Consider the following 11641-nt stretch of genomic DNA (forward strand, 5'->3'; position numbering starts at 1 on the left):
ATTTACACCGTGACCTGTTATTTTCCGTTACCAGACATTAACCTGCAGGTGATAAAAATCTGTTTTTGTTTTTTCATCACATGGAAAGATTCAAATCTTCAGTTCTAATGTTTGAAACGTTAAAGTTTCTTCAGACTGAACAAAGACTCCAACAGTTTCTGATCTTTAATTAAAATCTTTAGTTAAAATCAACAAGAAGACTTTGTCGACAGGAAACAGATTCAAAAACTTTTCAAAACCTTTCAAGGTTCAGAGACGTTTTCTGTGTCAATAAAGTTACAGAGAAAAAAACAGAAACAGATGAAAATCAAACATCAACATTTATTAAAATACAAAACTCAGAGAGTGTGTGTGAGTGTGAGAGAGTGTGAGTGTGTGTGTGTGTGTGTGTGTGAGTGAATGAGAGAGTGTATGTGTGTGTGTGTGTGAGTGTGTGTGAGAGTGAGAGAGTGTGTGTGTGAGTGTGTGTGTGTGTCACAGCAGTGCGCTCTTTGTGTACGACAGCAGACACAGTGATTGGTTGAACGATGCTCGTAGCTCCGCCCACCCTGCCTCCAGCCGGGCAGAGAGGCGGAGCAACGCTGCCATGGCAACAGAGTCCTGCGACAGGGAGAAGAGGTGGAGCTGAAAAACAAAAAGAAGGCGCTGATGAACAGGAAGCTGAGCACAGACTTTCACAATAAAAGACTGGAACGTGTGAGTTGTGACTCGCTGCGCTCTGATTGGCTGACCTTCAGGAAGAGTGCCAGGTAGGCGTGAGCCAGGTCAAAGTCCCGCCCACTGGCCAGCATGCTGTCAATCATCTGAATGAAGGCGAGCAGGAGGCTGCTGGCTCCGCCCCCCTCTGATGTCAGACAGGTGAGCTCGACAGAGAGCGCAGACGGCCCACAATCCTTTAGGAGACGCAGCGGGCGATCGACTGCACGAAGAGAGAGAACCTGAAGCTGAAGGTCTGATCAATATTTACATTAATCAATAACAAATAATCACTGATTAAAGAGAAACTCAGACTCACATGATCCAGATTCTAGAGCTGATTCCAGAGCTAAACTGAACTCTGACCTCTGAGACAAGGAGCCCCACCTGAGGAGGTGAGACTGAGGAGGAGGAGGAGAGAGAGGGAGGAGGAGAGGAGAGGGAGGAGGAGAGAGAGGAGGAGGAGAGAGGAGGAGGAGGAGGAGGAGGAGAGAGAAGGAGGAGGAGGAGATTATTCAGTTAATATTTTTACAGATGAGATGTCGTTCTGTTGAAACAGGGTTAGAAATAAAACAAAAAGAAGAAGAAGAGGAGGAGGAGATCAGTCAGGTGAGGTCAGTCAGGTGTACCTGTGTTTCCTGTTCGGTTGCTGTGGGTGCAGTGAATCGCGGTGTGAGTCCAGGAACTGTTGGCAGGAAGAACGGAGCAGCAGCTGGAGCCACAGGGGGCGCTACAGGTTTATTCTTCCTCTACACACACAGAAACAACAGGTGTTACTGTCACACCTGAGCATACCCGAGGATCTGACTCATCAGAAATACATTGTCTGAACAAACAGGTAAACAAAGTAAAAACTGATTCTCTGTGAAAAGTTCTTTAAATTTAAACCTGCAGTCTTTATAAAGCAGGGCAGCTGCATTAGCATTAGCATCAGCATTAGCTGAGATAAGCCACAGGAAGTGGACAGAAATAAACAGTTTTATAATAAAGTAAATAATCATTGTCCTGGATCAGCTCATAATAACATAAAATGTAATTTATATTATATATATGTATTTTCTATTGTTCTGACCATAAATATAAAAAACAAACTTTGTAAACTAATAAATCAACAATGTAAACAGCAGGCAGACACACTGGTGTAAAGTGTGTCCTGAGTTTAAATAAAGTTTGATTTGTAGTTAAAGCTCAGTGACGCTCTGCCTGTAGAGGGCAGCACTGCTCCTCCTCCACAGGAAACACTCAGGTGAGTCATGTCACACCTTGATGTCGTCCAGGTGAAGCAGACTTTTCCATCGAGACTCTGGCAACAGCGACAGCGTCACAAGCTCCACCCCCAGCTGATCAGCTGACTGATACACGTCATCCACCTCCTCTGATGTCACTTCCTGTTCTGATTCATCCGCTGTGACCCCCGGCAGCGTCTCCACAGCTGGTTGGTAGTCAGCCGGGAGGGGGCGGAGCCCCACCGGCCCACACAGGCTCTTATTGGTCCTGAGGAAGGAGAGGTGCACTGTGATTGGCTGCTGCAGCAGGTCAGCTGATCAGTGATGTCACAATAACGTTAAAAAAAAATCTGAATTATTCTGAAAATTAGAAGGTCAAAGGTCAACACAGGACGATCTGATTGGCTAAATGTCAGACATGATAAACTCTGATAGGTTCAGACCAGAGATAAACGCCCAGACTGTCGACGTGAGCCGTCGCCAGGAAGTCTCCCGTCGGTGACATTGACACGCCCACTGGTGCCATGGCAACGAGGAAACAGTCAACAAGGCTGAGAAGAAGAAGAAGATTAAGATTGATGGATGATGTTCGTAAAACAAAGAGAGAAGATCAGGAACATTTACTTAAGTTTTCACAGTTGTGTAATTAACAGTGGACCGTTCCATTCTCACCATCCAGAGGGGAGATCCCAGGTACGTATGGTGCAGTCCATCGCTGCGGTAACCAGCCAGCGTCCATCAGGGCTGAATGTCTGAGGAAACATGGCATCATCATCGTCTCTGATTATAGTGCTAATATTATAACTGTAAACTGTTAGCAGAGGAATTAGCAGCAGTGAGGTGTCTGTTAGCATTGTTAGCAGGTTGTTGGTTGTGTCTTGAGCCCACCATGTCATTTATGTTGCCATGGTGACCTGCAAACTTCCTGACCACCCGTCTGGTTTCTATGTCGACCACCAGCAGTGTGAAGTCATCCAATGATAATGCTAGCATCCCGCTAACATTAAAGAAAGAGGAAACATGGTTAGCTAACGGTCTCTGTGTAGTATCACGATAGCTGCTAGCTATCTGTCTCTGTGTAGCATCATGCTAGCTGCTAGCTACCTGTCTCTGTGTAGCATCATGCTAGCTGGTGCAGCATTTAGCTTCAGTTGTTCTTCCTGTTTCCTGGTCTTGAAGCGCCAGAATCTGAGCAGCGAATCAGAGCCAGCAGTGAGGGTCAGCTGGTTCAGGGTATCCGTGGCGACGCCTCGCACCACCCCTCTGTGAGCTGGAGCAGAGGGGCGGAGTCAGTGACACAGACATACAGAATGGACCAATCACAGACTGACAGAAACAGGTGAGTGCACCTTTCTCATCATCGCCATAGCAACCGCGGTGCAGGCCTGACTGCAGGTTGTAGACATCGACCCGTCCACACGACGACCCAATCACTGCAAAGTTACCACAGGAAGTGATGTCGACGGCCTGGACACAGGAAGTGAGTAACCAATCAGAAATCAGACTCAAGACAATGACAAACCTCATTGATCTAAACACAGTGTAATGATGGCGTTACCGTGGCGATGGCATCCCTGTGAGGGGAGGGCGGCTGCAGGTGGTGAGCTCCCATGGTGCACCTCTGGTAGTTCCACGTTGTGGTTGCTAGGCGACCACGGTGACACGCAACAATGCTGTCCCAGTCTGACTGACGGGCGGCAGCTGTCAATCAACAGAGAGAGAACATGGCTGTTAGCCGCTCCTTAAATCACACGATTTCTCTATGGAGTTCTGAGTGGGTGACAGTGTGAGAGCACCCACTGGAGGAGAACGCAGTGATGGCAGGAAGACGCAGTGCCTCGTAGGACAGACCCTTCTTCTTCTTCTGCTCTTTCTTCTTGTTGATGGAGCCTGGACACAGAACAAATTCTCATTGGTCATCTCCATGGAAACCACAGTACTTTAAAATGGCAGTTTTTTGAACAGAGTTTGGTTGGAGGACTGAACCAACCGTGACCCAGGTTCTTGTTGAAACGTTCGTGGACGGTGGAGAAAGACTGTAATGTCCCATCCTGACCTGCAGGGAGCAGAACACACACCTGTTACTTCACTGAAGGAAAACATGAAAACAGACACCACAGCTGTTTGTTTACCTGCACTGAGGACGTTTTTCCCGTCGTTGCCATGGTGACGGATGGCGGTGGGTGGGGCGCTGTGACCCTGACGACACCGCAGCAGTCTGGCTCCACCCCCTTCCTGGTCAAATATCCACACCTGAAAAAAAAATTCCTGATTGTTGTTGTTGACGTTTCCCTCCATTAAAATAAACACACATAAATCACTGATGTTTGTTTGTTTGACCTTGATGGCGTTGTCGGCTCCGTTGGTGACTAATAGCGGCTCTCCGTGCAGGAAGGTTGCTGCGGCAACGGCCGTGTTGTGGGCGTGTCTCTGCTGAGCGGCCAGCTGACGGCGCTCCAGATCCCAGAATGCAATGTGGCCCCTGAGGACTGCCGGACGCCACGATGGGGGGTCCATCTGAGGGGGGATCAGATTGATTACTGATTAACTGATGATGAACTGAATGATTGATCAATGACTCAGATCAGATTCTGATCACAGAGAAAAGTAAAGATCCTGGTTCAGATCAGTCCAGACCAGCAGACCTGGGTCAGGTGTCAGGGGTCAAGGGTCACCGCAGAGACGACCACCTATACCTGTTCTGAAAGCGAGCGAGCTGATTGGTCCCCAGTCCTGCATGAAGCTCATCAGTGTCTCGTCCAATCGGATGTTGTGGATGATGATGCGGCCCATTGCCGTACCGATGCCGACCACGTCCACCGCGGGACTCTGGGAGATGAAGTTTATATTAATCAACAAACAATCAAAGAGTGTCAATAACTTATATTATAAATGGTTTTTCAAAATAAAAGCACTTCATAAATGAAATTATGCATCTCTGCCCCAGGGCATTATGGGACAGTGACTGACCTGCTGCAGAGCGGTGACTCCTGCCGACCAGCCGGGAAATGTGAACAACAACTTACTGAGGAGGAAAAACAACAACCACCTGTTTAAACAACACCTGTTCACACCTGTTCATAACGGCACCTGTACCTGTCTCACCTGGTCTTGATGTTCCAGAGCTGCAGTGCACCCTGGGAGCTTCCCAGCAGCACCTTGTTCAGGTAAGTGCTGGGGTGCATCATGGCTGACACGTCAAAGGTGTTGGGGTCAAACTGCAGCCGCAGGTAGATGTCTGACAGAGAGCGAGGCATTATGGGTGAGAGGACAGGTAAAATGAAGACACAGGTGAGTGTACCTGAAGCCCCGCCCCCTCTGCTCACCCCCGCCTTGGACGTCCCAAACGATGACATCACCGCTGCTGTCTGCTGACAGCAGCTGATCACCCAGAGGAAGCAGCAGACGCACTTCCTGTTTGTGACCATGGTAACGCATCACCACCTGTATGGAGGACAAACAGTGACACAACATTCTCATTATTCCAGAATTTATCTTTCTATTCTTTTATTGTTTTTTATTCTTTGACATTTTTCAGATTCTATAGATATTATATTAATATCAAGTCGAAGATCAAAAAAAGATTCTGAAAATAAATTAGAACATTTATTTATTATTATTATACCATAAAAAAACACATTTTAAGAGCAATTATTAAAAACAGAAGAAAAAGTATCTGAAATATCAAAAGTCAGAAAATAAAAATGAAAAACATGAAGAACACTTTGTATTGATAGTAAGATTAAACATTTTTTTAGTTTAGTTTGTTTGGTTTCTAAATTTAAACAAAATGTTTATTGGAACAAAAAATTAAAATCTGTAAAATTTCAATTTAAAAAATGTGAATAAATGAATTAAATTCAACTAAAATAAGTGTGTAAATAAAAGTATTAATTAATTAAAATATTGTTTTAAATAAAGTTTTTTCGTACCTCTTTGTTCCGGGCGAAGGCGCTGACATCTCGACCGGCGGCAGCGAACACCAACATCCTGTCCGCCGCTATACAAGTGATGTCATCTGACAGGCTGTTACCTAGGCAACCACATCACGACATCTCATGACAGCAGCCAATCAGAGTGCAGAACTGTGACGTCAGTTTAAAAATATTGAAAATACTCACTGATAGAAACGATCCCCAACCTGTTCACCTGAAATCAATCAATACATCAATAAATCAATACACTGATCAGCTCCGACTCGTCACAAACAAACAACAACACTTTTCAGACACAGGAAGCTCCAAGGAACTGATCAGCTGTTTCTGATCAATATCTAAACCAATCAGCTGTGATCAGATCTGGTCCAGGTCCGACTCCTTATGTGGACTCACTTTGTTTATCTTCATCACATGTGGTTTCATTTTCCCATCATGCTCTGGGGTCTGAACCTGCAGCTCATCAGATGATCTCTGATTACCTGATCAGACCTGATCAATACAGAGCTGCCTGGATCCATTTAGACTCAGACGTGACCCGGACCCACCTAGACCTGTTCATTTAGAATCAGCAGAACTCTTCAACTGTGTGAAGAGAAAATCACCATGAAGATCTATCAGTCAGTCTGTGATCATTCAGTGGGAGAAACTCTCTCTGTGGACAAAGACTGGAACAAAACCATTCACTGATCTATAAAAACATCTATTGATCTTTATTGGAAACTCTGTTCCTGTCAGGATCCTGCAGAAATGATGACCACAGTTTTCCAGTCATCTGATTGGTCAGTAGTTTGATCTGATCCTCTGAAGTGAACCTGGAGCAGGTTAGCCGTTCACCATCAGTTACCATGGAGATTTACCGCCATAACAAGTGAACCACCGTCATCAGACTGAAGTTACCATGGTAACCACTGATGCTGCTTCATGGAACAGAGCACTGGACTTACCTGGACTCAGCTCATGTTGACCTGAACACAGCTGCGGTGAGTTGTGACGTCAGAGGCTACAGGAGCCGTCAGGGGTCAAAGTGTTTGTAAACTTTTCATTTAAACATAAAGTTTTATTGATTCTGTCTCTGTGTGTAAATAAAGTTATCGTTTCTTACGTTGTACGTGTGGAGGCTTTTACCGACCGCCGTCACCAGGTAAAACTCCCGGTGCTTCTGATGGTACCGGAGCGCGTGTGGCACATGGTTGGAGTACAGACCCAGGACCCGGAACCCGGAGAACAAAGAGCTGCCGCCCGCGAGACTCCCGCCACCCGCCATGTCCGGAACCAGAACTGTACCGGAGAAAACCCGAAAGAGACCGAATCAAGAGGCAGACCGGAGACACAGCGCTGAACGGAGAGACAACACATGGAGGAGGGCCGAGGAACTGAGTCCAACCGGAAACAAGCGGCTACAACACGAAGGTTCCGCTTTGAGGAAACGTTTGTCCCTTCTTCTTAACTTTTCCGCTACCAGTCGGTCCGGGGTCTGGATCCGGAACCAGGATCTGAGACTCTGACATTAATAATGAAGAGAAACATTTTTTTAAAAAAACACAACAACGAAAGAAAAAACAGAAACACGTCCAGTGTGCGGACGATCTGTTCCGACTGGAAACAAGTGATTCGAGCAGAAACTTCACTCTTTCGTTTTTATTTCAGCAGAAAAACAAACTTTATTTTTCCACAGTGCAGTTTCAACACGAGACAAAAACACGACGTGAACAGATTTCTCCTGAAAAACAAAAACACTTTGAATAAACTTTCTTCTCTCACAGCGCGTCTTTTTATCCATTTATTTTGAAAAACCGACTCCAGCTTCAGGTTTTAACTGATTTATTTATTCTTCATTCATTTTGAATATTGATCACAAATAATTTAGTCTAAATCTACAGCTTTAATTCATTTTTACAACTTTGTACAAATAAACAATTTAAACAGCAGCTGGAGACTCACCTGGACTGCAGGTGACCAATCAGCTGTCAGCAGTTAGACACAAAACAAAGGTTCATGACGTCATGCTGGGACAGGAAATGACGCAGTGTTTCCACGGCGACAGGAAAAAACCTACACTCTACGTCCTGCTGCACACAGCTGTTACTATAGCAACAGGCTCAGAGACAGAGTGAGTGTTTCCAACGAGCAGGAGAATCCGTTTTTATTCAACTAACGACCTGCAGAGGAGTCACAGGTGGTTGCTATGGTGTTTTTATGGACTCACAGATGACTTGTGACTCTGGAGAAAACAGATTTACAGAAAAGCTGAGCTGCTCCTGTACAGGTGTCAATGGTCACATGATCACCTCCTGTTCTGCAGCTCGTCATCACCCCAACTTCTCCTCCCCCTCTCCTCCTCCTCCTCCTCCTCCTCCTCCTCCTCCACTTCCACTTCCACTTCCACTTCCTCTCCCTCTCCTCTCCTCTCCTCTCCTCCTCCTCCTCCTCTCCTCCTCCTCCCCCCTGACATTTGTTTACTTTATTTACATTTGGACTTTTGGACAAATAAAAACATTTTCTGTTTCCTGTTCATCAGACAACCTCGTCTCTGACCTCTGTGGGAAGTGATACTGTGTTTCCGTGGTAACGCCTCTAGCTGTGCTTGGCGTCCAGCAGCAGCAGCCTCAGCAGAGTCCTGGCGCCGGCAAGCAGCGCTCCGTGCAGAGCGTACTGCGCCACCAGAGCTCCAAATCCCCGGTAGAAGCCGGCCACGCCCTCTTTGCGGCGGATGGCGTGGAGGCAGTCGGAGAAGCCGTCGTACTGCGTGTTGACGGGCAGGACCAGCGGGCTGCCGCCGTTGCCTGTGACCACGGCGCCATCGGTGGCGTCGATGATGGTGCGCGTGCCCTGCAGGCCGAGGCGGTGCAGCGCCGTCTCCAGAGGAAACACCACCACGTCGGCCACCAGAGAGCCCGCCCACGCCGCCGCCAGCTCGGGGAAGTAGGCGTCCAGCGGGTTGGACGGCTCCGCCCGCTGCTTCCTGCCTCGCTGGTGCAGCCACAGCACCGCCCGCTGCACGGAGGCGGTAACAGCGTAGCGCAGGATGGCGTGCAGCGCGGCGGGAAGCAGTAGGGAGCCGAGAGGAAGCAGGCGGCGGCTGTGAGGAGCGCCGACGCCCAACAACCGAGCCAGACCCTCACGGACGCAGTCCAGCAGCCCGGAGGATGCCTCGTCACGGACGATCTCACTCTGAGGAGCAGACAGGACACGGTTACTGCCGCCATCTTTGTCTCTGCACGACGGCCAATCAGGTCAGGTCAGGGTCAACGGCCGTCTGAACTTTGACCGCTGTGGCTCTGTCACTGAGCGGCCATCACGCAGAGACTCAGCTGGTTAATAATGAGCTTCATTATATATAGATATATAATCAATAATCAATAATCAACCTGGACGGTCTCGATGAGGCTCGCACAGTAAAATGGAAGAGCCACCACAGCTGTTAACCTGCGGGCGAGACACACACACACACACACAGTGGAGAGAGAGAGAGAGAGAGAGAGAGAGAGAGAGAGAGAAATGTCAGATGACCTCCCCCGCTCTCTTTACATCAGTAGAAGAAGACAGAGGTGATCAGAATTAATCAGTAGAAGAAGTGAACTGACCCTTTCAGCAGTAAATGTCCAGCCAACTGTTTCCAGCTCCACCTGTGAGGAAGCTCCCTGCGCGCGCATCCGCGCGCACGCACACACACACACACACACACACACACAGAGAGAGACACAGACACTCGGTTACTCTACTGTTTCACTGCAGTAGCAGTTACAGTATCAGTGGTGGTGTGTGGTTACCGTGGTAATGGCGTGAACTCGCTGATGATGCCTTCAGCTCCCAGCGTGACGCCGTGAACGATGAAGGTGCTGCCCATCCCCTTCCACAGAGCCTTCGGACCCTGATCAACACATTATTAATTATTGATCAGTCTGGTGAAGTTTATTGATCAGTCTGATATCACCTGAGCAGCAGGTTGTTCATGGCCTCTCCTCAGGTGAGTTCTTACCTGAGCCTTGGTGATGGAGTACATGACAGCAACAGCGCTGAACGGAGTCAGGTGGTAACAGCGGGCGTGGTAGTTCACCTGGGGTCAAAGGTCAAACAGAGAGGATCAGTGTTGATCAGTGATGTCACTGGGTGTGTGTGTGTGTGTGTGTGTGTGTGTGTCTGTGTGTGTGTGGTGGTGAACAGACCTGACACTGTCTGCGGAGGACGATACAGGGATGAGCCAGGACGTTCTCTGTGAACAGACTGAACACACACACGTTATTAACAGCTTTTATTCTGAAAATCCCGTTTCCTTTGAGCTCACCTGAGCTCTGACTGACACGTGTATATTTGATTATAAAAACAACAGTAAGAATGTGATCACCTACCTCACCAGGCCGATTCCAAACCCAGCGAATCGATTCAGCTGCTCTGAAACAAACAAACAAACAAACAAACATCTGGTTTGATTTGATTTCACTTATTAACAGTTTATTATTTTAATCAGTGAGAGACTGAAGAGGATTATTAAGATCCAAACAAATGAATCTACATTATGACACAAAAAACAGAAACATTGAAGTAAAGAAATTTAAATGTACCCAGACACAACTGTGATTATTGATCAGGTTTGATTAAACTGTTATTACTGACTAATCATTAATTTACATTAAATGATCAATTACATCAACAAGCAAAGCAGTGAAATAACATGACTTATTTGCTCACTGGCTAACATTTAGCCTGCTAATTAACAGTCTGCTAACTAACAAACAGATGACCTCCTGTTGTTATTTTGTCATTAGCCTACAAGCTAACTATCAGATAGCAGTGTATCTTACTAGTGTTTATTTTTACTAACATATGATTAGCCCGCAGGCTAACACATTAGCTGTTATTCACTGTTCCTGTTGTCGTGTTAGCCTGCTAACTAACTAACAATTAACCTGCTAACTAATAAACAACTAGCCTGCAAATAAACAATAAGCCTGCTAACTAACAAACAGTTAGCCTGCTGTATATTGTTCCTAATCTTTCTTTAGCCTACAAGCTAACTATCAGCTAACTGATAGTTAGAGTTTAGTCCTTTAGCGTGCTGCTGTATGATTAGCCCGCAGGCTACTTAGCCGGACACATTAGCTTCCTTTCAGTTTTCCCTGTTGTGGCGGGCTAACACTACAACAGGGAAAACTGACCGCTAGCTAACCCTCCTCCGCCCTCCACCGACCTACCGGCGGGCGGTACGCCGGGCTGCGGAGCGTCCCAGCCGGCTGCGGCTCCGGGACCTCCGTGCTCTCCCAGCGACTCGTCGTACTGCGGTGTCCGCTCTCCGGGGTGCAGGTTGCGGCTTCCGGGGATGTCCGGCGGCGTGGTGACCCAGTGGTGGTGCTGCAGCTCCGCGGGGGCTCCTGCGCTCCTGACCGGGTATCCGGCCCCATACAGTGGGTCGTCGCGGCCGCGGTAGCCGAGCCCGTCGAAGCTGTCCGGCCGCCTGGAGGCCATCAGAGGGTCGGTGCGGGGACAAACAGCGGGAGGACCGTGACTGAAAGCCAGTTAACGGCTGAGAGTGGCAGACATCAAACGGACACAAGTCCCGGTAAAATAACGGGAGAAACGGTTTAAAGGAGGGAGGGTCGTCCCCGGGTGATTTGACCCGCAACAAACAACATCCACCTGTCACCTGCCACCCGGAAGTTCTTGCTTCTGACTTCCGGCAAACTGCATGTGTGAGGCTCAATACCGCCCCTACCGTCTGACAGCCGAACCAAGTTTAAATAAAACCTTTCCTGTAGAATCCATTTTACTAAATATATGAAGGAG

General features: G+C 47.7%; 2 protein-coding genes across 2 annotated transcripts; both read right to left on the reverse strand.

Moving 5' to 3' along the window:
* Positions 1-301: 301 nt before the first annotated feature.
* Positions 302-7273, reverse strand: wdr36 (WD repeat domain 36). Its single transcript, XM_018663128.2, is given in 23 exon segments — positions 302-624; positions 732-919; positions 1016-1097; positions 1326-1445; positions 1959-2190; positions 2366-2473; positions 2595-2674; positions 2811-2919; positions 3027-3192; positions 3272-3389; positions 3481-3623; positions 3723-3812; positions 3913-3978; positions 4055-4175; positions 4263-4406; positions 4408-4439; positions 4619-4751; positions 4893-4947; positions 5028-5160; positions 5249-5366; positions 5855-5955; positions 6044-6071; positions 6963-7273. Coding segments are annotated over 23 exon segments (2679 nt in total). The 5' UTR covers positions 7125-7273; the 3' UTR covers positions 302-474.
* Positions 7274-8278: 1005 nt separating this feature from the next.
* On the reverse strand, positions 8279-11541 carry slc25a46 (solute carrier family 25 member 46). Its single transcript, XM_018663143.2, has 8 exons — positions 11053-11541; positions 10210-10252; positions 10027-10084; positions 9840-9917; positions 9631-9731; positions 9445-9501; positions 9229-9286; positions 8279-9031 (listed from the first exon to the last, which is right to left on the reverse strand). The coding sequence occupies exons 1-8, from the start codon at positions 11321-11323 to the stop codon at positions 8435-8437; spliced, it is 1263 nt and encodes a 420-aa protein (XP_018518659.1). The 5' UTR covers positions 11324-11541; the 3' UTR covers positions 8279-8434.
* Positions 11542-11641: the final 100 nt, after the last annotated feature.

The sequence above is a fragment of the Lates calcarifer genome, unplaced genomic scaffold (assembly GCF_001640805.2).
Source record: "Lates calcarifer isolate ASB-BC8 unplaced genomic scaffold, TLL_Latcal_v3 _unitig_5489_quiver_634, whole genome shotgun sequence".
Taxonomy (NCBI): Eukaryota; Metazoa; Chordata; class Actinopteri; family Centropomidae; genus Lates; species Lates calcarifer.

Excerpts from the sequence above, each read along its gene's own strand:
- slc25a46 (XM_018663143.2), bottom strand. The coding sequence starts at position 11,323 with ATGGCCTCCAGGCGGCCGGACAGCTTCGACGGGCTCGGCTACCGCGGC. Across the intron at positions 9,502-9,630 it reads GAGTTCACGCCATTACCACG|GGAGCTTCCTCACAGGTGGA; the intron begins GTAACCACACAC and ends ATGCGCGCGCAG. Across the intron at positions 9,287-9,444 it reads GGACATTTACTGCTGAAAGG|GTTAACAGCTGTGGTGGCTC; the intron begins GTCAGTTCACTT and ends TCTCGCCCGCAG.